The 23,301-nt window shown below is 36.6% G+C and overlaps 2 protein-coding genes across 2 annotated transcripts in view; one reads left to right on the top strand and one right to left on the bottom strand.

Annotated features, from left to right (window-relative positions):
• The window catches only part of LOC140209397 (LHFPL tetraspan subfamily member 5 protein-like), a 123,195-nt gene extending 113,802 nt beyond the window's left edge, over positions 1–9,393 (top strand). The window contains exon 3 of the mRNA XM_072277648.1: positions 9,359–9,393. Coding sequence (XP_072133749.1) covers positions 9,359–9,393 — 35 coding nt within the window. The remainder of the gene's footprint in view (positions 1–9,358) is intronic.
• A 2,106-nt stretch (positions 9,394–11,499) lies between these two features.
• LOC140209969 (SRSF protein kinase 1-like) overlaps positions 11,500–23,301 on the bottom strand; it is an 80,510-nt gene continuing 68,708 nt past the window's right edge. The window contains exons 15-16 of the mRNA XM_072278669.1: positions 19,990–20,082; positions 11,500–15,428 (exon numbers count right to left, since the gene is read on the bottom strand). Of these exons, the coding sequence (XP_072134770.1) occupies positions 15,244–15,428; positions 19,990–20,082 (278 nt within the window). The 3' untranslated portion in view covers positions 11,500–15,243. The remainder of the gene's footprint in view (positions 15,429–19,989; positions 20,083–23,301) is intronic.

The following is a 23,301-nucleotide window of genomic DNA, read 5'->3' as shown; positions in this document are numbered from 1 at the left end:
AAGTCAAGTCATCCTCCACCCAGAGGGAGTGTCTAAGACATCACTTGGCTGAACACTGCCGAAAAGTTCCATCTGTAAGAGGCCCAGCAACGTCTCACCCATGCTCCTTTAACAGCGCTTACATCCAACGTTTACCAGATAGAAGGGCAAGGGTAGAAGATAAAATATTCTCCTCTTGAACCACAGACTTGGAAATATAATCAACCTTGCTTGTCACGGTGCTTGGTTCTGGAACTATCCATCCAGCAGCACTGTAGGTGCATCCCATTCATGGTATCAACTCAATATTCAAAGTGGTAATAAGAATGACCAAAAGTAAAATAGACATCCCAAGAAATAACTATCTGAAATAAACACTCCATTAATACTGACAACCTTGTAGAGTCATACAGCAATACAGTGCAGGCACAGTATTTAAGTCCATGCTGACAACGGTGCCTCTGTTCCATTATACTCACATGCCTGATCATGTATAGTAGGTCTTAGGCTGGCCTGACTTTCAAATATGCATCATCTTACACTTATCTGTATTGAAATCTATTTGCCACTCTTCAGACCACATGCCTAATAGATGTTATCCACAAACTTACTGATTAAGCCTCCTGAATCCATATCCAAATCATTTATATAAATGAAAAACAAAGGTCCCAACACCAACTCCTGTGGCACATTATTAGCCACTGACCTCCATTCTAAGAAACAACTTTCATCCATCACTCTGTGCTTTCTACCTTCAAGCCAATTTTGAATCTACCTAACTAAGTCTCGCTGGATTCTGTGGGTTCTAAACTTCCAGACCAACCTACCATGCGGGACCTTGTTGAAGTCCAAATAGGCAACATCCATTGCCCTACCCTCATCTAACCCTTTGGTTACTACAAAAAAACTCTAAACAAGTTTGCCAAACATGACTTCTCACACACAAAGCTATGCTGTCTCTTCCTCATCAGACACTGTCTATCCAAATACGAGTAGATCCTGTTCCTCAGAATTCCCTTTCTTAATTTTCCCACTTCTGATGTCATGATAACCACTCTGTATTTTCTTGGCTTCTCTTTGCTACACTTTTTAATAACTAAGCAAAAGTAGCCACCTTTCAGGTTTTTGGAACTTAGCCAGTAGCTCACGAAGAACTAACTATCTCTGCATGATCCCTCAGAAAGTCCAAGGATGTACTCAATCAGGCCCTCAGGATTTATCCACCTTAATGTGCTGTAAGCTGCAAATATCTCCTCCCTAATAATATGAATGTCCTGCAAAACGTTTCTAAGTTTCCCTTATCTCTTGAACTGCCATAATTTTCTGCTCAGTAAACACCAAGCAGAAATGTTTGTTAAAACCCCCACCCATCTCCTGCAGCTCAAGCCCTGCAGGTTCCTAAGAAGCCTGCTCTCTCCCCAGCCACCCTCTTTCCTCTGAATATAGCCATAAAAACTCTCGGGGTTTTCCTCAATCTTACTTTCCAGATCCAACTCATACCCTCTCTTTGCAACCCTTATTTCCCTCTTAAGTACTGTATTCTTAATCTTTTTATAGTCATCAAGGAATTCACTCATCACTAATCTCCTAATACCCAATTTCTGCTTCTTTCTTTTTCTGGGTCTAGATATCTCTCATCAGTCAAGGTTCCCTAAACTTGCAATGTTTACCCTTCACTCAAACAGGAACATGCTGCTCTTGGTGACTTGCCTTCACACTCTTAAATTTATCATTCATTTCTTTCCATTTAAATAGTCTCACCCAATCAACCTTTGCCAGATCCTATCTAATTCCCCCCAAATTAGCCCTGGTCCATTTTAGGACTCTATCCTATCCCTTTCCCTCACTATTTTAAAACTATGTGCATGCTAAATAAATTGTTCCAAACAGCAAATTCCAAAATGATGTTTTCCAATCTACTCCAACAAGTAGCATAGAAATGGGGTTTAGTGTCAATGCTCTGACAGCTTCAGGCAACAGAAGTGCAGTGTTGTAACTCCATCTACAGTACATCTCTGTAAAAGCAGGTTGTATACCTTCTATTTGTCAGAAAACCAAGTATAATATTTCTGAAACCCAAGTATAATAGTTTTTTTCCCAATAACATTTAAGGCTGAAACCACTATGAAGGCTGCAGGCATTTTATATGCTACAGTAGATTTTAAATGATGCTGTGATTGATTGATTGATTTATTTATTATGGAACTATGAAGAAGGTGCAATTATTTAATGTTTCTAGATGATAAATAGAACTTAATCTAAAATGAGAATAGACATTATACATTAATATTTGCTGACAGTACCACTTATGTACTATCGACCCAGTTCATTGATTGGCATCTTATAAATAAGGCTTTCAATGTATTAATTATATTCTTTGAGATTGGTATATATTTGCTCCAAATCCTGGAAGCTTATTATTGTTAAACTGAGAGGGGTCTAAACCTTGAGCCCCTTATTAACCCCCTAAAGACTAAACATAAGATCTGAACTTTGATTAGTACCTTATTTAAGTGAAGGATTTCTAAATGTGTGCTCATTGTTACTGCTGAAGTGTATCAACTTGAAAAAAGGATGAAAGTTGATGCAAACGTGAGTGAATCAAAAAGAAAATCAACTGAAGAGGTTATGTGCATGTTTTGTAAATACAACCACCGTATTAGGATGTCCCAGAGGGGAACATAAAAGGAAGTACGCTACGAAGTTTTACTTGGTAGTACTTCGAGACTTTAGAAAAATCTCTTATATCGTTAAGCTGATTAAGAAAAACTGGAATGTGGGGACTCCATATGCTTTAAAGATGTTCAAATAAATGCTGTTCTGATCAGAATTTATTTCATTTACTTTCAAAAGTAAATATCAATTTGCTTTGGCAGAAGCAGATGAACTGTCTGCAAAAATAACGTGTTAACTTTACAGAATTTTAAAAAAATTATATAAATGGGACATACTCAGAAGGCTTGCATGTAGCCTTCCTTCTTCCAGACCCAGAATCCAACAATATTAGCACAATGGACACGAGGTCTGCAGAGTGGACTTTGTATTCAGCCTCTAAACAGTCTAAAATGTCTTAACTCACCCCCTTTTATCCCCTCAAAATTCAAGGCATACGGAAGATTTCTGGAGTAGAGGGGGGCGAGAGCAGACTGCATTGTACAGCACAGTTCCAAGATGCTTTCCATCTGCTGCTGCCACAGAAGTGCCAAATTCAGCACATGATAGAACAATGGGCCTTAATCAAATGTCACCAGAGCAACTTGGCATTTCAAATTTCACATTTCCTATTGCATTTCATATCAATCCAAATTTGCCATGATGGTGGAGGGAAGTGGTGTGTAGTTGCAACAGCAAATGATGGTTAAACAGAGAGACCAGTCCATCTACCTACGATGATGGCTGGAGAATAGTTAGAGAAGATCAAGTTAAAGGAAAAAAGTTGAAAGGGGAAATCAGCTGTTAGAGAACACATTGGAGCTGATCGTCCTGATCAAACCTGCTACCTGAACCCTTCTGCTCAATAACTGAACACTCTAAGCCAATCTCAATGAGGACAGTATGGCCCTCCATACCCAAGTCATTCCACTGCTTAAGGTGAGGTGAGCAGCAATTTGGCTTCAAGATTTATTTCACATGCCCTCATAATCATTTAAATACAGCTTAAACTGATTAAAAAAAATTAGCAGCCAATCAAATAAAAGCAGTTGTGTATTTTACTCCTGCTATTCCTACTGTAAAGCTGAAGATCCAAATGCACTTTACACCTGGCCCCTCTCTTCAATTTTTTGCACTCCATTGCAAGTCCAGTGCTAAAGCAAAGCAAATGGGCAGATGCAGTGACATGAAAATCAGATACACTGAAAATGGAGATAAGGATAGCCAGAGATCCCCTACTGAACTGCAAACTAAAAGTATGATCTGGCCAAATAAGTTTAAAAAGGCAATGAGTGGATAGAACTGACCTAGGCTTAAGCATTTACTGACAAATGCAGATTGCTACACTATTAACGCTCAACACTACTTACAGCATTCAATGGTAAAACATTACACTGCAACAGTTTATTTGAAATGACAGGCAAAGGCTGCTTGTGGAAACCATTTGTAAGTTTTTATCAAGGTTATAGTTCAAACATCAAAACTCAATACTTGAATAAGTTATGCTATCAATTTGTTTCTAAAATAAACTCTTCTCAGGCTGTAAGTTGGGTAAAGATATCAATTATAACTGAAATTCTGATAACAAACCCTGCCATCTTCTTTAAGGATGATGCCTGGGCAAGTCCAGTCCAGTGGTATTTACATCCCTGTATTCTGTCCCTCCTGATTGGTCAGTCCTCATCTAATCAGGTTTCTGCACTCCCACCTTGTTTACAATTGAATTCCAGTTATTACTTAGAACAAGACTTTTGCCTTTGTTAAAATTATTTTCTTCTAAGAACTGGAGTTTAGAGTGATTTAGAGTTCAATTAAGTGCCATGTCAAAGTTATTGCATTAATTTATTACACTGACTTTATTTCTTAATTACCTAATTATAACACTCCAGCATGTGTTGCATCTTAATATTTATTCTATACAGAGTGCATCAAACTTCGCAAATATTTATCCATGCTTATTGAAAATTACACAAGTCAAAATGAAACAAAATTTTGTTTTACATTTCATTATGTGAAACTAACAAATGATGAGTGAACTGGCTCATAACTAATAGAGCTATTGTCTCTCTATGTCTAATGATTGAATCCAGTTTGTTCCCATCTACATACATCCAGACTGTAAACCAGGGCATAAATCATATCTTTTGCAATCTATCTAGTATTCAATCTATACAATTAATTTCTGAAGAAATAAAAAATACTTTTTCATTGCCAGAGTATGCTCGGTGATATTATCGTTTCTTAAAAAATACTTAAATGGGGAAACCTCCAACCATGTAGGCATGTTTTGTGAATATTTAACACTCAGATATTTTGGGGAGCTATCTATATGATGTAGCTTTCTTCAGGAGCATGGTAAATTTGCCACTGACCCAAGTTGTTCTTGTATGCTATTACATTTGAGTCCTACGTACTAATTACATGATTGTTACTTATACTGGAAAATATAGGCCATCTGACCTACATATTGAAGAGTACATGTGGAGTTTTGGGTGGGAGATGAGCTTGAGATGGTATGTACTGCAATATATACATTTGGAGGCCATTTTATTAGGTACAGACGTGGTCTTCTGCTGCTGTAGCTATCTACCTCAAGTTTGATGTGTTTGTGTTCAGAGAAGCTCTTCTGCACACCATTGTTGTAATGTGGGGTTATAGGAGTTACTGTTAGCTTTACCTAGTCTGGTCATTCTCCTCTGACCTCTCATTAACAAGGCATTTTCACCCACCTAATAAAAGGTCACCAAGTGCAATTTCAAATGTTATTTGAACTGGATTTAAGATTGTAATGGCAGCTCAGTTTATAAAGAAGAGAAAACCCCAACATATTTTCATGTCAGGACTCTTACTAAGGTTAAGCTTCATTAAATCCTATTATGCATGCCAGTTCATGCTTTCAGCTAAAAACGTATTTATATGCTAATTAGTTCCAAATCCTTATCTGTATTTCCTATATTGCAGAGGTGGACAATGCCTAAGGAAGGCATCAACATTATCAGTTACGGTAAGTAGTTATTTTAAGGTTATAATGAATAAACATTATCAATGTTGGCAAGTTAGCATAAATATATGCTAGAAGCAAAGTGTAAAGTTCCTCTCTATGTAAAGGTAAAGCTTTTCAACTCCTTTCTTACTCCCCGCCAATTTTGTTCAAACCCTTTTTACAGTAGTGACATAGATACTGCAATAATGGAGGCATAAAGAACTAACCCAGATCTGCACCATCTCGCTTGTTGACTAAGTTTCCTATTTCATGAAAGCGTTGCATCTCTAACAAAAAGGGAGTTGCCCAAGCAACCTTGACGATGTTTTTCTATTTATTGTGGTAATCTCTCAATATAAAATAGCTACATTCTACATCTCTCAGGATCAAAGACAGCTGATGGAAGTCTATAAAATTACAAGAGGCAGATAGCATCTTGCCCCCACTTGGGGGAATGAAATTTCTAATTTTAAAAGACATGCATTTAAGATGGGGGGTGGGGGGAGAGTGCAGAGGTTCAATAGAGGTGTGAGGCCGGGGTTTAATAGTGGTAGGTACCTAAAATGCAATGCCAGGGGTTGAGACAAATATGATAGAGCTTTTTAAGTGCTTCTTAGATTAGCATGTTAATGTGGAGATAGAAGGGATTAGGTGTCACAAATTTAGCACATCCTGTTCCTGTGATGTAGTTATGTACTGTTCTATATTCCAACTGAACATAGGCATTGGTAATCATCCAAAACAGCACCTGAGAATTCTGGATGTGGAACTTACTATTCCATTGCTGCCTAAGATCCAAGTGGCTAACTTTAGGGTTACCCTTTCTTGCATCAGTTTAAATGCTAACAATTGAGCAACCTACCAAGACTGACAAAAACTACAGCATTGGGGAAAGAAAACGTTCTTGATGTCTTTCAGCCTATGCAAAGTACTAACTAGCTCAGATTTCACTGCAACAAAGCATCGCAGTACATTGGTTGGTATCCACACTATTGAGCTAAACATATGCCATTATTGCAAGCTTGTAATAGTGCCACAAAGGAAAGAATAGAACGAAGGACTAAAACTGAGAAAGCTCCATTAAAATAACATTTTATATGAATTTGAATGTAGTCAGTGCAAAAGATTGAACATGATAATCCATAAACACTGAAAATTGTTTATTTGAAAACTTTCAAATGGCTCTGAAAATTGTAACCAAGTTTTCCAAAGGAAGGAAAAACTCTGATGGCAAATCTTAGATGTCCAATATTTCCTTGATTTAAGTGGCTCCACTAGGAAATAATGGGTGTCATGGCTTGTCATTATTTTCATAAACGTTTGAGGTATCATTAATACTTGATCTGTTAATAATGCAAAGATAAGCAATTGAACAAGTGAGTTCTTTCATTGAACATAACCTACTCCTAACTCTATATCTACTAGGAAATGAATTAGTAACAATTTGACAAAAATCAGTCAATTGCATGTTATTAGATCAATATGCTTATGGTTGGTAACATTGAGGCCTACTTCAGTGTTCTGGTTTTGACAAATTATCTCCCTTAAAGATAGTTAAGTCTGGCCTTAAAACAAAAGAAGTTTAAATATAGTAAAAGTCACTCCTTATTGGAATTAAGTGTAGATCAAAATCACCCAGTACCATTCTCTAGGATCTCCTTATTTAACCAAGCTCGATTTTTATAAAATATGCCCCCAAATAATGAATGGAGCCAAATGTAAATAATAGACTGGAATGTTAAGTAAAGATTCTGCAAAGTACAGCTGGGAATATTTGAAGGTCAATGATGAGGTATTAGAATAAAAAACAAGAGGCAGATATTAATGCTGCGAAGTAATATTTATCAGGTTGTGTTCTTTTATTTCTAGAGCTGTTCCATATGGTAATAGTATTACAGAAATTCCACCAAACATGGAACCAAGGAATCTTCAGTATTTTCCTCAGCATCTGGAATGAATTGTGTTGCAGGTTCACAAAAGGATCACTAAATACTGTAGTTTGTCCTGTAGAAGCACATTCAAGTTAGAATAGTTGAAATGTTTTATTCCATTAGAAGTTCAATGTATGTACTTCAAACTAGTTCCAGTAATTGATAAATTCTAACCTTGAAGATAAAAAAATCTTAGTACAGTCTGATTGTTTCAATGTGTATGTGATGTTTCAAGTGTGAAGAATTAATCATGTTTTGAATTCCCCTATTAGACTGTTCTTGAACAGTACAAACACATTATCAACAGGAATAAGGCTAGCTTTTTTTGAAATTAGTGCACAGCTGCTGTGACAAGCAATTGGTCAATCTATGCTTTTCTCCACCACAATTATTAGAAGCAGAAAATCAATAAAATTACAGTTCAAATAAGCTTGTTACTGCAGGAGCAAGTAATTACAATAAAACTTTAACTTGCTATTCAACTATTTGGAAATCACAGCATGTCAGCGTCTGCATCACCTTTGTACTGTTCCCCTTAAACTTACCTCACTGGGGAAAAAAAAATAATTTACATCTTTTAAAAGGTTTTTAATGGGTATTAATAGGAATAACATTTGGGAGTCTGGAAAAACTGCCAGTCTACCAAACACGCTGGAATAACTGTGTTTACCCAAACCTCCAGTGGCTCCTGTGCCATCTAACACTACTTTCACAGTTTTTATCAAAATTCACAAGATAAAAATATAATGTGCTTTAAGTTGCATCCAGACACAGTTTTGGAGAATAAGTATAAGCATTCACAAAAATAATGCAACATTAAAATTAGTACATAATTCTTTGCTCTAAAAGCACAATCATGGAAGCCTTCTCTAGTTTGGAAATCAAATGTTCTAATTGCATGTGTGCTGTGATACTCAACAAGTTTTACATTTATTGCCAATAAGAACAGTACTGCCAAAATAATATGGAATAATACTGCTGGTACTCATGATTTTATTTGTGGATTTGTCTTCTTTGTTGCCATTGACATCCTGCTGGCAAAACAAAAAAAATCTTGTATTTATTTGTTGATACAAAGTTATAAATTTATTGCATACATTGGTTTATGTCTTAATTCTGACAAAGTTTGCTTTCACAATTTTGCCATCTCATCACAATGCCTCAAAAGATTGTTAACCCAAATATCAGGTTTGAGTTACCGTACTGTTACCAGAATACAATGGATACCAAAAACAATAAATTGTCCTAAACCAAGCTCTTTGGAAAGGACTCCTTTCCCATCACAGCAGAAAGGCAAGCCACAAATCAAACTTAGTTGCAGTGCTGGATTCAGTGTTATGCACTGATGGGTTCTTTAAGTTTTTGGAACTTTAGGTACTCTCCAATTTAGCTCAAAACAGCTCAGGTTCTCTCACATGCTGACAGCATCTACATGCTTTTCTAATTATACCAGATTGTTTTATTCTTTAAAAACAGAAGTCTAAGCAACTGGTCAACGTATTCTACATCACCTTTAATGCTTGTTTTTATTTTAGAAAAAAAAACATCTTTAAAAGCTGAAGGAAATAAAAAATTAAAATTAAATAATACATTTCAAATTTGGCAGAGTGTTAAGAGAATATGTAAAGCAGTTTTTAAAAGTTTTTTTTTGGAAAGACAACCTTTGAAACATTTGTGCCACTATGGAAATATGTTAAACTATTGTGGCCTGCAACGTGTTAAAGTATGACAGCAGAATTTAGACTCAGATAAACCTCAAAACTTGGGTGCAACTTAATAATTAATAACCTAAATTTGCCTATTGCACCAACAGATCGTGATGACAGTGAATCAGCCTCACGACAGTAGCAAAGTGTATAATTACATGCTAGTATTTATTAATTTAAAACTTGTGAATTAAAATGCATTTGAAATTAAATTCTACTTTGCCCATTAAAGCTTCACCAACTTGTATATTATGAAATAATGAATAAAACTCACTATGTTCAGTCCGAGCTAAGGAGGAGGATCATTGACTATTTTCACAATTGCATAAACTACATCTGTAAGAATTTCCAAGCACAAGGAATTCAAATCCCCACACAATTGTTCATGGCTACAAAGGATTGTTAGTTTTTAAGCAGATCTGCATTATTAAAGAATATATTAAATACCAAGGAATGCCTATATCAAGTATTATACCTGAAGTCCCATTTCTATATGCAGTTCCAATTCATTTCAAAATTAACTTGACATAAACATAAGAATATGCTTTTGCAAAGCTGGGGTTAAAGTAATAATGCAAAACAAAAATACTCTATGGGGGGTTCAGTAAATGTACAAAATTTCACTGGTAGAAATAAATGTTGCAGTATGTAAAATCACAGGGGGTAATAAAAAAACCCATAAGCCAATTTTGCACAAGGTTTCACAAAAATGGCAAGGATGTCAAGAATTGCTGAGTAACTTGCCACTGCATTCTCACTCTTCCCTTAAGTCATTCCTATTGGTCAATAAAGCTTACAAATCACAGTGTGCCTTAGTTTGGCAGCCAGATTCACCAGCATGACAACTAGAAAGTTCAAAATATCTGTGGCAACATGCCGTCAAATTGAGCAGAACTGAGAGATCACCAGCGCATTATGCCAACGAATTCAGGTCTTTTGCATTCTAATAACTTGTAATTACAAGACTAAATGATAGCAGTTCTGTGTGACACTTCTGCCAATACTATTGGCATCCCAATAGATTTTAAGCATTAAGTAGTTGATAAAGACATCAAGAAAAAATGTCTGAATGGAGCATGAGAAGCTCATTGGTATCACTAAGAGCCTTTGATTCCAGCACATTCAAAAGGCTGGTACTCACATCATTGCAGATGGTGGAGTACTGGAGTACTGTACCAACCCAGATTGTTTAAATCTAGATGAGAGCCTGAATCAAAAAAATTTCAGCCTCAAGCAAAACACAAAGATGAGTCATCATGCTCACAAATGGCTTTTGAAATGTGGACAAAGGAAGTCTCAGATTTTCATTTTTGGGCAAGAATACCAATATTACACATCAATGGTTCTCAACCTTTTTCTGCTCCAAGCCCATTTGTGTCTTTCATTTAATTCTGTGACCCCCACACTCCAGTCTCCATCAGTTGTTTAAGCTTTTTTTGGTCAAATGTACTAATTATTGTAATATACAGTAAATATTTATATTTTAATAGGTTATTGGTATTTTTGTTAATGTGTTACAGGTGTATATGAAAAGTAAAACTACTTCAAAGCTCTGAATAGGATAATTTAATATACTGTGTATAATATTCTTTCCACGAGCAATTAAAAACACTTAATATTGTTACTTTATTTTGTGAAAGCTTCGCAACTAATCTAAACTAGCGAGTTTCTGAATATCTGGTTGCAACTTGGTTAAAGATAATTGAAGATCACCTATTTTCACAACATCAAGATTGTTACAGGTTCTTGAAGCAGGAAAACCATATTAAGATAAAAACGGGAAATCCAATTAAAAACAACTTTGCTTTCTTGGAGTTGTGGAAACTTATTTTGAATATCACTAGTTATCCAGAAATTTTGCTTGTTGGGTTTGAATTTTGCTTGAGCTGTTATATCCCTCTGCAACTCAATAAGGCATTCTTGCAATATGGTGGCAACATCATCCACATTCACCCCAAATGGATTCACCACCCAATCTGGAATATGCATCTCCAGCAGGTTTCAAAACTGAAATTCCACATTGGTATGCAGTTGTTTGAAATGATCAAACTATACAATCAGATTATCTTCTTGCAATTCTGTTTTAAGAATGACCAGCGAAGGAAATTGCATAAACCCGATGTCAAATATTGCTGTTGAGAAGTTTTCCAAGTAAAGTAAGAATAACATCTTTGCATGATATGAGATTGCAGTCTCCCCCCCCCCCATAACTAGTTTAATAAATTCAGTTTTTTTTTAGACATATATCTGACAGGTAAAATGTCAGACGTAGCAGTGACAATTTGTTCTCCAAGCTGCTTTAACACTTAGAAATGCATAATACTATCCCAAAATGCAGCAAAGAGAATTACCTTTTGATAACCAGCGGACCTCCACATGTATTAGCAGCCATTCATAAATCTTCATTTTCCTCAAAGTTGTCAAAAGGGAGGATTTTAAAGTGCATTTGATTTGATGAAGTTGACAGCCATTATTACAGCAGCAAGGGTGTCGTGCAAACATCGTCCATTTTTTGCAACCAAATGCTGGCAGTAGATGACGGTATGCCAAAAAATGTCAGGCACAGCATTTTTAATGAGCATGGCCCATATTGTAGTAATCTGTATCTCTACATTTTCCTACCATCAAAGCAGCACCATCAGTTGCACAAGCCATTATACTTTCCAGCAGAGTATTGTTTTTCCAAAAAAAAAGCTCTTGCTTTTTGCCCAAAAGCTCAAGACAGATAACATATGTGAAACTTTGTGCAGAAGCCTGATCATCAAAAACCTAACACGTTATCAGAAAGGCTTCATTATTATGTAATATGCTTTCATCGATTTGCAGGGCAAACCCCTTAACTGCAGCCTTCAAGTCATTTTTTATAACTGTAACATGAACAGGTCAGTGGAATATAAACAGGACCAGCCTCTTTGTGCATACTTGCTGGTTGGTCTTGCCAACACCACCCAATTTTCAGTTTGTTCGTGATACTCACAACCATTTTAGTTTAGATGACTACAACATAGCCCATGCCAGGCTTTGCATATAATCTTTCTGATAGGGTTTTGATCTGAAAATCCTGCTAATCTCTGACATATTTCAGTTGAAATTAGATTCTGATCATTCCCTATTAACATGTAATTAGCTATAACCAGTCTCTAGCTGGTGGAGCACAGAATCATGCTGGGTCATACCCGCCTGCTCACTATATAATCAGTGATTTACGGGTGAATGTGGAGCAGGGCTCAGCTGGCCACAATGCAGGGTGTGAACAATGATTTGTACATGATCAAGGAGGAACAGAGGTAACAACTGATGTGCCATACCCCAGCCCCCACATACAGGTGAAGCTGTTTTGCTGCCTCTTTTGCATTAGGTAGCATATTTTCCCCATTTATTTCATTCAGGGTTCCAACTAAATTACGTATATTCATTTTTTATTTATATATTTTAGTAATATTCCATCAAAACAGTAAACTTGTGGCCCATTCATAAACTCCTGTGACCCCAGTTTCTTGTTTTTTTTTTTAAAAACTTGTGGTCCCTACGAAATCTGACATGGCCCCCTAGGATGCAGTATGGCCCAAAATGAGAACCACTAATACATGATTTTAAAACCAGGCAGTTATCAACAGGAAGTCAGTGCTGTAGTCAGCTATTAAAACTGAATTTTACAGATTAAAAACAAGCTCTGAAACAAATACCTGTAACAGATGCGAAAAAGCAATGAAATAACAAAAATATTAGCAAGCGACTTGTGAACAGAAGTGCAAGTAGCTAAGGATAAAGAACAGATATCAGAATATAATAAAGGGTTTAAATGCCTTCAGTTTTCAACATGCAGCTTTTCAATCTTGGCAGTATGAAAGTCAATGACAAAATTAATCTACCTGGTTTAATTCCCATCTTTCCTTCTTGCAAATTATAGTTTTTTTTCCATTAAATATTTAAACTGGGCTATCTAGATGAACAATCCCTTAATCTTTCTGCTCTATAAATATCTACATTTTTATTTGCAACTGATTTAAAAAAAATGACAAACATGACAGCAAAATTCTATTTTTAGAACTCCACACCATTTATGTGGGCATTAAAAATTAAAAAAGCCCAGGTGATCTATTTTAAATATCATTAAGGTAAACATGGCTGCCACTTGACTATATTTTAAAAAAATAACACTATTAAAGGGGACCATCCGTAAAATTTAAGGTGCATGTATCAAACATGCAGAGCAATTGCTTGGAACAGTAGCAGCACTAACAATTCTTGGAGTCTATGGAAGTGCATTCTTAATTCTCAATGCAATGAATTTTTGAAAGACAAAAACATGGATGCATCTAATCTGCTTTATTTTCAAACTTTGCACAATTACTCTTTTATAAGCAAGAAATTCCTTTGAAAGCTACCAAATGCCACTGCTGCACATTTTATATTTAGATTGATTTTTGTGGTGCTTTACATCAAGTGAATTTCAGGATAGGAATCAGATCACCGCACTTTACAAATACTGGGAAAGTAGATAGAAAGAGTAATCTATAAAGCAAATAGTTGGGCCATTCTGAACAACATTAGTTGATACAACCTGACCTGATGTGCCATTTTAAGGTTCAATTCAATGGTACTAAAATCATATGCAATTGCCCAGTAATAGAACTTAATAAGGTACTGAAAGGTACTTATCTATGATTGAGTTACTTTACATGAAACACACACAACCTGGCCCAATGTTACCAAAAGCAAATAAAAGCCCACCTTAGTTTACTCAGCTGTTTTGGTCAATAGTGATGAATTGAAATGTACCAGTATACTTTATACCTGGAAATAAATCAGCGCATCTTCTGTAGACTGAGAACACATCATAAGCTAAAAACAGACACCATGTTATCTTACATTATGGCCCAAATGCTTTAAGCTTGTATAAAAAAAAAATCACTGGAAATGTTTCACTCCATGTCAGGCAGTGGTCAAGAATTTCCTTTAAAAAAAAAGAACTTTACAAACTCAACTTTGTCATGTACAATATTAACGAATATCATATGCAAAAGTTTTTTTTTAATTTTTGAAATAGTTTGGTTAGGCAAACAAGCCACACTCCAATGTAGCAGAACATGATCAATTAATGATCAAACCCAGTAGCATTCCTGGATATTTCACTAAAGCAGTTTTAAAAAAAATTTTCTAGACAGATGACATACAAAACAAATTGGGGAGCCTTCATTAGAAAACAGTAATATTTAAATAGCATGTTAACATTTCTAAGACCTGCAGTAAATACAAACACAAAAGGAATTGTTTCCTACTATATCTTACTTCTTCAAATAATAACGCCAGAGATTTCAAGTAAGGATAAGTACTTTGGAACTGACAGAATGCCTATTTCTAAAGTGCTGTTCCAGGAATGGCAGTTGGTAAGCTGGTAAATGAATAAATGTTAAAAATGGATTATTTGAGTTATTCAGCTATCAACCTACCTATAGAAAACATGGTCAAAATACCAAGTGCACAGCCTAGATCTTAAGCAGGCTAATTTGAAAGCATGCAGACTGGCCAAAAGTCATTCCAAAGCAAAAAAAGCTATAATTTACTAGATACTTCACTCTCCAATTCCATGGTCAAAATACTATTGGGCAAAACATAGCTAACTCTTTGGTACGAGTATAATATTCCATATGGTCTCTTCTACGCGGCAACCTTGTAGATGTTATCGTCTCCTGGCAAAAAATTTATTTTTAAATTTTAGACGAATGTATACTCGCACTCAACATATACATGAACAGTACAATTGTTGAATGTAGACTAAATGATCTTCCATTAGCAACTAACAAATGGCAGCTATGACTATGCAAATTTCTGTAATCCAAACCCTTGTATCACCCCTTTCTCCATTTGCTTCAACTGAATGTGTAAAATCTTCCTAAAGATTGAAGAAGCCTGTATTTGTACCTGTTTAAGACAATAAACCAGGTCTTGTACAACTGACAAAAAATAAATGTTGTAATTAATTTGGTTGCTACGAGTTTAGCCAAGGGTGTCTGAGGCATTCAGCTGCTGTGGCTCGCTTTTCCGGTATCAGTTCCAGCATTGGCAAGAGGAATTCTGTAAATGAAGCAGCTTCCTCCTGTGGCCATTCATACTTTTCCACCAGCACTTCAAAAAGTCCCCAGGGTTTCAGCTTTGTGATATGCCTCAGCTCACCTAAAGGGACAAATACCACGATTAGCATATTAAATCTTATAGAACAATCAGCTAAACTACTTTATCTCCCCTGGCCTACTGACATATCTGACAGCTTTGCTTTCAACTTCTTTGCCTGTGATATTCTCCACTGAACCAATTTAATTGAATGACCGCCAAAATTCATTCGTAGCACAAACCTGGCCTCTCCTCCCCCAACTACATTCCCTGCAACCAAAAACTACTTTTAATTTTTTTTTATATATAATTCTGACTTTTTAAATCTGAAGCATTGACCATTTCTTTCAACAGATACTGCTTAACTGGAGAATGTTTCCAGCATTTTCTGGTTTTAGTTCAGATTTCTGGCAGTTCTTGAGCTTTAGTGAACTTCAAAGCCTCTGTATACTAATACTAACACACAAAATGCTGGAAAAACTCAGCTGGGCTAGGCAGCATCTATGGAGAGGAATAAACAGTTGATGGAATCCTGATGAAGGGTTTCAGTCCGAAAGGTCAATTAATTCCTCTCCATAGATGCTGCCTGACATTCTGAGTTCCTCCAGCATTGTATGGTGTTACTCTGGATTTCCAGTATCTGCAGCATCTTTCGTGTTTTATGTTCACTTCCTACCTTGCTTGCATGATCTTCATTTTTATTGTAGCACAAAACAAGACAGTTTGCTTTCTGCCACTGGAGATTAAATCTTTGTCATCTCCATGGAAGACAGACAGACAAAGAAAGGTTCAGCTTCTCTCATGTCCATTCAGTTCCACACCCTACTTGGCTGGAAGGGAGAACTGTTTCTCAAATCCTTTTGTGCCATCTTGAGGTGCAGCTTACATTAATGGAAAAGTCATCCTAATTTCAGTTCAAAACCCATATTGTTGGTTGGGTCAGGATTTCTTTGTCAGAATTTTGTAATTTAAATAGCCAACATTAATACTACTTCAATTCTGACACGACCAATTTCTGTCATGCTTTACAGTTCCTACTTATTACTGTTTCCTCAGCCACTTTGCATTAGAGATTACATTTAATCCTCTGCAATGCTCCAGTACACAAATATTAGCTTCCAGCTTGGAAGCCACTGACAGACAATAAAATTGATAATCTGACACCCTCAGGTAATTTTGAACTAGCAGATTTTGGAATGGATGTTACTCACAATAATAACAAAACCACTTATTTTTATTACATTTTAACTTAATAATTTTTCCTGAGAACTTGATGATCTAACAAGTGGAAACAAGGCTCCAAAACCTGGCTCACACTCCAGATGACTAAGCCAGATGCTAAACTATTGGGATTTGTGAATAATCAGCTACTGTATTATCAACATTTATTGGAGTGGCCCAAAGTAGATAATTCATAAACAAGTATGCCATTAATAACCTGCTCTTATTGAATGCCACTTCCATTTGCTGGAGCATTTGGAACTAATAAGGTAATAAAACCTCAAGCTAATTCAATGTTCAAACTCCACTTCTAAGATACAGCACCCCACTCCTCTCAACATTTAAGTTTATCAATTAGCACAATGAAAGGTACAGAAAAATTAAATTATTTTGATTTTCACAGTATCCCCAAAATAATGTAAACTTGTGAATAAATTAACACCACTCTAGAAAACAAAAACTGAGATATGATGTCAGGATTATCAAATGTTTGAAAAAGATGACGACAAAAGCATTTCCAACCACAGGGAGTCCAGAACCAGAGGGCACAGCGTCAGAAATGAGGGACACTCTTTTGGAACAGAGATGAGGAGGTATTTCTCTAGCCAGAGGGTAGTGAATCTGAGGAATTCATTGCCACACACTGCTGTGCAGACCAGGTTATTGGGTATATCTACAGGAGATCGATAGGTTTTTGATCAGTCAGGGCATCAAAGGCTATTGGGAGAAGGCAGAAGAATGGGGTTGAGGGATAATAAATGATAGAATGGTGGAGCAAACCCAATAGGCCAAATAGCTGAATTCTGCCCCTATCTCTTATAGTCTTATGTTGGCAAATGAGATTGGTATAGATAGGTACTTGATGGTCATAAAAGGAAAATATAACCAATGTCACTCAGCTGTTTAAAACTTCTGCTCTGGTATTCAATATTATTGTTATCTGCATCTGGCCCCATCTCCTGTTCCAGATCCGCATAGCCCTCAATTTCCTAAAACTCAAATGATCATGGACATGGTGGGTAAAAGGATCAGTTTTGTGATGTATGATTCCAAATCCACAAATGGCCTTTTTCTTTGGTGATCTCAATGGTGCTTTCTATGTTGTTCCATTTGCCTTACGCCATCACATGGAAGTGTGGCCAATTTCCAGAGTCCTTAAAAATACACGTTATACACACAAAAGAAACATTTTTCTTGAAACAACAAGTTTTAAGTCACCCTGCTTCACTTTTGAAACCATAGAGTTTGAGTCTCAAGTTTGAAGACCATTTTTAGAAGGTCAATTTTAAATGTGCTTTGAAATCTAGGTAGAAAAAGTAAGATTTTTCACTCTACATGGTTATTATTTTCATAAAGGTGAATTTCGTCAGGCAGAATGCTTTAAGCTGAATGCTCTTTAACTAGATTCTTTTACTTGAAAAAAGGTAGTTGCAACATTTTTAATCCAATGATCAATCACTCATGCCCAGTGAAATCACTATTTCTATTCTATTGACTTTTGAGAAAATATTCTATTTGCTTTTGAGCCTTTCGAATGATCTAAAACTTCACACTGATAGGTACTAAATTAATTTTATTTAGTTTAAAATCTAAGTTGGGGGAAATAACCTACTTTTGTTTTACTTTAGAATTTCCTAAACTGAGAAAATTATGTGCACATTGTCAAATCCAAGCAGTTTCAAATCTTCAGTTAATCTTTTCATGCAAGTAGCTTACAAATGCAGTACAAGAATGAGTCTAAGATTTCACTTTCACCTTTCATTTATGTTCATACAGTAGCATGCAAAAGTTTAGGCACCCCGGTCAAAGTTTCTGTTATTGTGAATAGCTAAGCGAGTAAAAGATGAACTGATTTCCAAAAGGCATAAAGTTAAAGATGACACATTCCTTTAATATTTTAAAAACTTTTTTATTTCCATCTTTTACAGTTTCAAAATAACAAAAAAGGAAAAGGGCCCAAAGCAAAAGTTTGGGCACCCTGCATGGCAGTACTTAGTAACAACCCCTTTGGCAAGTATCACAGCTTGTAAACGCTTTTTGTAGCCACCTAAGAGTCTTTCATTTCTTGTTTGGGGATTTTCGCCCATTCTTCCTTGCAAAAGGCTTCTAGTTCTGTGAGATTCTTGGGCCGTCTTGCATACACTGCTCTTTTGAGGTCTATCCACAGATTCTCGATGATGTTTAGGTTAGGGGACTGTGAGGGCAATGGCAAAACCTTCAGCTTGCGCCTCTGAGGCAGTCCATTGTGGATTTTGAGGTGTGTTTAGGTTCATTATCCTGTTGTAAAAGCCATCCTCTTTTCATCTTCAGCTTGCTTTTTTTTTAAAACAGACGGTGTGGTTTGTTTCCAGAATTTGCTGGTATTTAATTGTATTCATTCTTCCCTCTACTGTGTACATACATCTGTTGATGCTTCTGGACACATCTTCAGTGATGTTCCTGGAATCATCGGGTGTTTCTGGTCCCCGTGCCACTGGCTGCGACACAAGCCCAATGCATGATCGATCCACCCCCGTGTTTAGCAGTTGGAGAGGGGTTCTTTTCATGAAATTCTGCACCCTTTTTTCTCCAAACATACCTTTGCTCATTGAGGCCAAAATGTGCTATTCAAAAGGATCAAAGGAACATCTAAACAAGCCTGATGCATTTTGGAAACAAGCCCTGTGGACTGATGAAGTTAAAATAGAACTTTTGGATAACCTGTGGATAACCTCAAAAGAGCAGTGCGTGCAAGACGGTCCAAGAATCTCACAGAACTAGAAGCCTTTTGCAAGGAAGAATGGGCGAAAATCCCCCAAACAAGAATTGAAAGACTCTTAACTGGCTACAAAAAGCGTTTTCAAGCTGTGATACTTGCCAAAGGGGTTGTTACTAAGAACTGCCATGCAGGGTGCCCAAGCTTTTGCTTCGGGTCCTTTTCCATTTTTGTTATTTTGAAACCGTAAAAGATGGAAATAAAGTTTTCTTACTTAAAATATTAAAGTAGTGTGTCATCTTTAACTTCATACCTTTTGGAAATCAATTCATCTTTTACTCGCTATTCACAGTAACAGAAATTTTGGCCAGGGGTGCCCAAAACTTTTGCATGCCACTGTAGATTTATCCAGTGAATTGACTTCACTGGGACTTTGATCAAAGAAACTCAATCATCTCCACAAATTCTAAAAAGTTAGTTCCTCCTTTGCAGTTGCTACTTGAAAAGCATAAGCAGTGATTAACATGGGTTAAGTATTTCTCACATGTAATATTAAAATAATGCTTAATTTTTAATTATGGAAAATAATTTAGAAGGCAAAGCCCATTTTCTAATAACTTGCTAAAGTAACATTGCAGTTTAATTTTGTAAAATGCATAACTCTTATTTTATACACTTAAAATTGTGTCAGCTGTCTACTCACTTTACCTTTTTTGGTGAAAAACTCCTTGGAATATTTTCCGGCTAGAATAAGCTTTCGAGGCATTTTTCCCAGTAGCTCAATAATCAAGGCAATGTGATCTAAATGCAAACAAATTTACAGAAGGAAAAAAAACAATTGTATCAATATACCATATATCCATTCTACCACAAAATGGCCCACAGAAAATAGTCGGTCATCAGTTGCCTCAAGTCTGCCTTACTGTTTAATATGACTGATGTATGGCTCCTTGTGCCATTTTCACTATCCCTCTAATGCTCAATTTATCATATATTTATTAACCCCAACGTTAAATACTTATGATTCTTTTCTACCACCTAAGGTGGAGCATTCACCGCTCTGCAAAAATGTCAATTTTAAATGAACAGTCCTTGCCCTGTAGGTACTGTGTGTCTCCTACTGAAAAGAAGTCAGCATCTACCCTGTTAATCTCCCTTAAGATCTTATTTTCGTTATTCTTCTAAACTCCAAAGAATACAGGCTTAAACTATTTAGTCCCTCCTAACCCCAGGAATATGCCAGGTCATCCTCCTTTGTATTGCTTCAAATTGTACATAGTATTCCAGCTGATGTCTCATCAACACCCAAAGCAATTGCAACCAAACCTCATGTTTAAACTCCAAAATCAGTGCAATGACGGCCAAAATGCCATCTGCCTTCTTAACCACTTGTTAGAGGTTCACATTAGCTCTTTTTTTTTTTTTGAGATTCAGGCACCAAAACACCTAGAGGAATGTAGGTGAGGATTTAGCGAGGTGACTCACTTGACAGCTCGGGCAAATATAGCAATTTCCTATTGTTCAAAGGTGAAGTCATTTGCACGCATAGGCATATATTTAAAAATATATATTTTAGTGCCATATTTATACCAACAACATAACCAACACAAAGCTGGAGGTCAAGAATTAGGAACTGCATTTTACATGGTATATTATTGCAACGGAAAACAAATTTAGAAATTTTATAAGTGTGCAGGTTAGAGTTGGAGGGAGCAGCACAAAACTGAAAACTTAAAATCCTGCATTCACACAGAAAAATCAAATTAATCTGACTCTTGAAGTGGAGAAGCAGAGTACAAAATAACACAAATTATCCTTCATGGACTTCACTAGGCTAAGTAGTGTGAAAAAAATATTTACTGGTCATGTTTATAGCCAAATATTTAAAAAATGCAAATACATCAGTGGTGGTAGATTTGATGTTACTTTTTTATAAGAAAAAATAAATGTTATCTTTTACTTGCTGGTAATTTTAAAATGAACATTAGCCACTTTGAAGTAATGAGAGTATGAACCTAGTCTTGTGTGCGCGCACGTGTGAGACTTTCACTTGTGTCAAAAAACGTGGATCAGCTATTGTGGGAATAGGCCAGTGCTGGATTTTGAGATCTGAGGAGAAGAAGGTATAGTTGAGTAGCAGGTTAAGAATGGGTAAAGGTCTTTTAAAAAAAATATAATAGTTCATTTAAAGGATAACAAATTACAACTAATCAAATGCAGATACAAGATCTGGTGATGTGCTGTAGTTGACTGATGTGGGAGCTGGTAGACCTCATTGTGGCTCCTGATGACTTAACCTGCAGTAAGTGTCTCATGACCTGAGATTTGAGTTTCAAACACAGCCATGCATCAAGGGATAGTTACCTGGACACTGTCAGTAGTAGTCACATCCATCAGATTAACTACTTCAAATTTGGTCTATGGCTAGGGATAAGAGGGTCATGACTGTACATGATCCAAGGACACGAGGAGCCTCAGCCCTTGAGCTTGTCCAACAGGTTTGAGATTGTTGTTCCCTGTGAGGATGAGTTTGGGGGCTGTGGGAAAGATGAGCAACAGAAACATGGCACTGTGTTTCAGAGAAGCATTCAAAAGGGGAACTGAGAAATGCAGTTTTAATTGAAGATAGTAGCCATAGTCAGGGAAATAGACACAATTCTCTGTTATAAGGATCGAAAGTCCTGGAGGTGTTTGAACCCAGGTATGAGGCAGAAATCTCTTATAAAGTGCAGAGGAATTTAGAGTGGAAAGGGAAAGATGCAGCTGACATGGGAAGAACAAGAGGTACTGTTGAGGGAATTCGAGCAGCTAGGGACTAAATTAGAACTCAGAACTAAGATGATAATAGCCTCTCAATTGTTACCAGAGGCACATGCAAATTGGCACAGGGTTTAAAAAGATCAGGGCACTAAATGTGTGGCTCAAAGACTGGTGTGGAAGAAGTGGGTTTGAATTTGAGCGACTTTGCACCAGCACTGGGGAATAAGGGAACTGTGCTGATGGGACAGTTCTGCCTGAATCTGCTAAGACCAGGGTCTGGGCGAATCGCATAACTAGGGCTTTTGACAGGGCTTTGAACTAAATAGATGGGGGTGAGTATACATGAAGTCTATGAGAAGCAAACTGCAGGAGAGGTTACGGAAGTCTCCAGAATAAAGACGACAGAAGTTTAGAAAGGAAAAAGAATTTAATTTCAGGCAACATGGAGAAAAAATGAAAAAGATAGTGAATGAAAGTAAATACATGCCATATACAAAATACAGTAGATGAGCCTGCAGTAGTTAGAAGTGTGCAGGTTTGACATTGAGTATCAGAGTTGTTGCTGGAAGATCACAGCTGGAAGCTGAACATACAAGGATATATATTGTATCAAAAACAGGCAGGTAGGTACAGAAGATGGGGTGGCTTTGTTGGTTTAAAAAATAGGAACTCAAACCCTTCGAACAAAGTGACATAGGATCAGATGTAGAATCTCTGTGGGAAGAGTGAAGAAGCTGCAAGGATAAAAAGACCATTTTTATACAGGCCTCCAAACAGTAGCAAGAAAGTGGGGTACAAATTACAATGAGAGATAGAAAAGGTATGTAAATAGGGCAATGTGATGATGGTCATAAAGTTGGGGGAGGAATTTCAATATTCAGGAGATTGGGGTGATCAGGCTGGTGCTGTATCCCAAAGACTTCATAGAATGTCTCCCAGGTGGCTTTTTAGAGCAGCTTAGGGAAAATGCAACTCTGGTTTGGGTACTGTGTAATGAACCAGATTTGATTAGGGAGCTCAAGGTAAAGCCATCCTTAGGAGACAGCTCATATGATAAAATTCACCCTGCAATTTAAGAGGGATAAGCTAAAATTAGATATACCAGTATTAGTTGAGTAAAGGCAACAGGCATGAGAGAAGAGCTGGCCAAAGTTGATTGGAAGAGCACCTAGCAGGGAATAAGGTGGAGCAGCAATGGCTGGGAGTAAATCAAAGATGCCACAACGGTTCATCCCAAAGAAACAGCATTCTAACGGGAGG

Source organism: Mobula birostris, chromosome 14, assembly GCF_030028105.1.
Source record: "Mobula birostris isolate sMobBir1 chromosome 14, sMobBir1.hap1, whole genome shotgun sequence".
Classification (NCBI taxonomy): Eukaryota; Metazoa; Chordata; class Chondrichthyes; order Myliobatiformes; family Myliobatidae; genus Mobula; species Mobula birostris.
The sequence above is the reverse complement of the archived record's forward strand: the minus strand, read 5'-3'. Positions and strand labels throughout refer to the sequence as shown.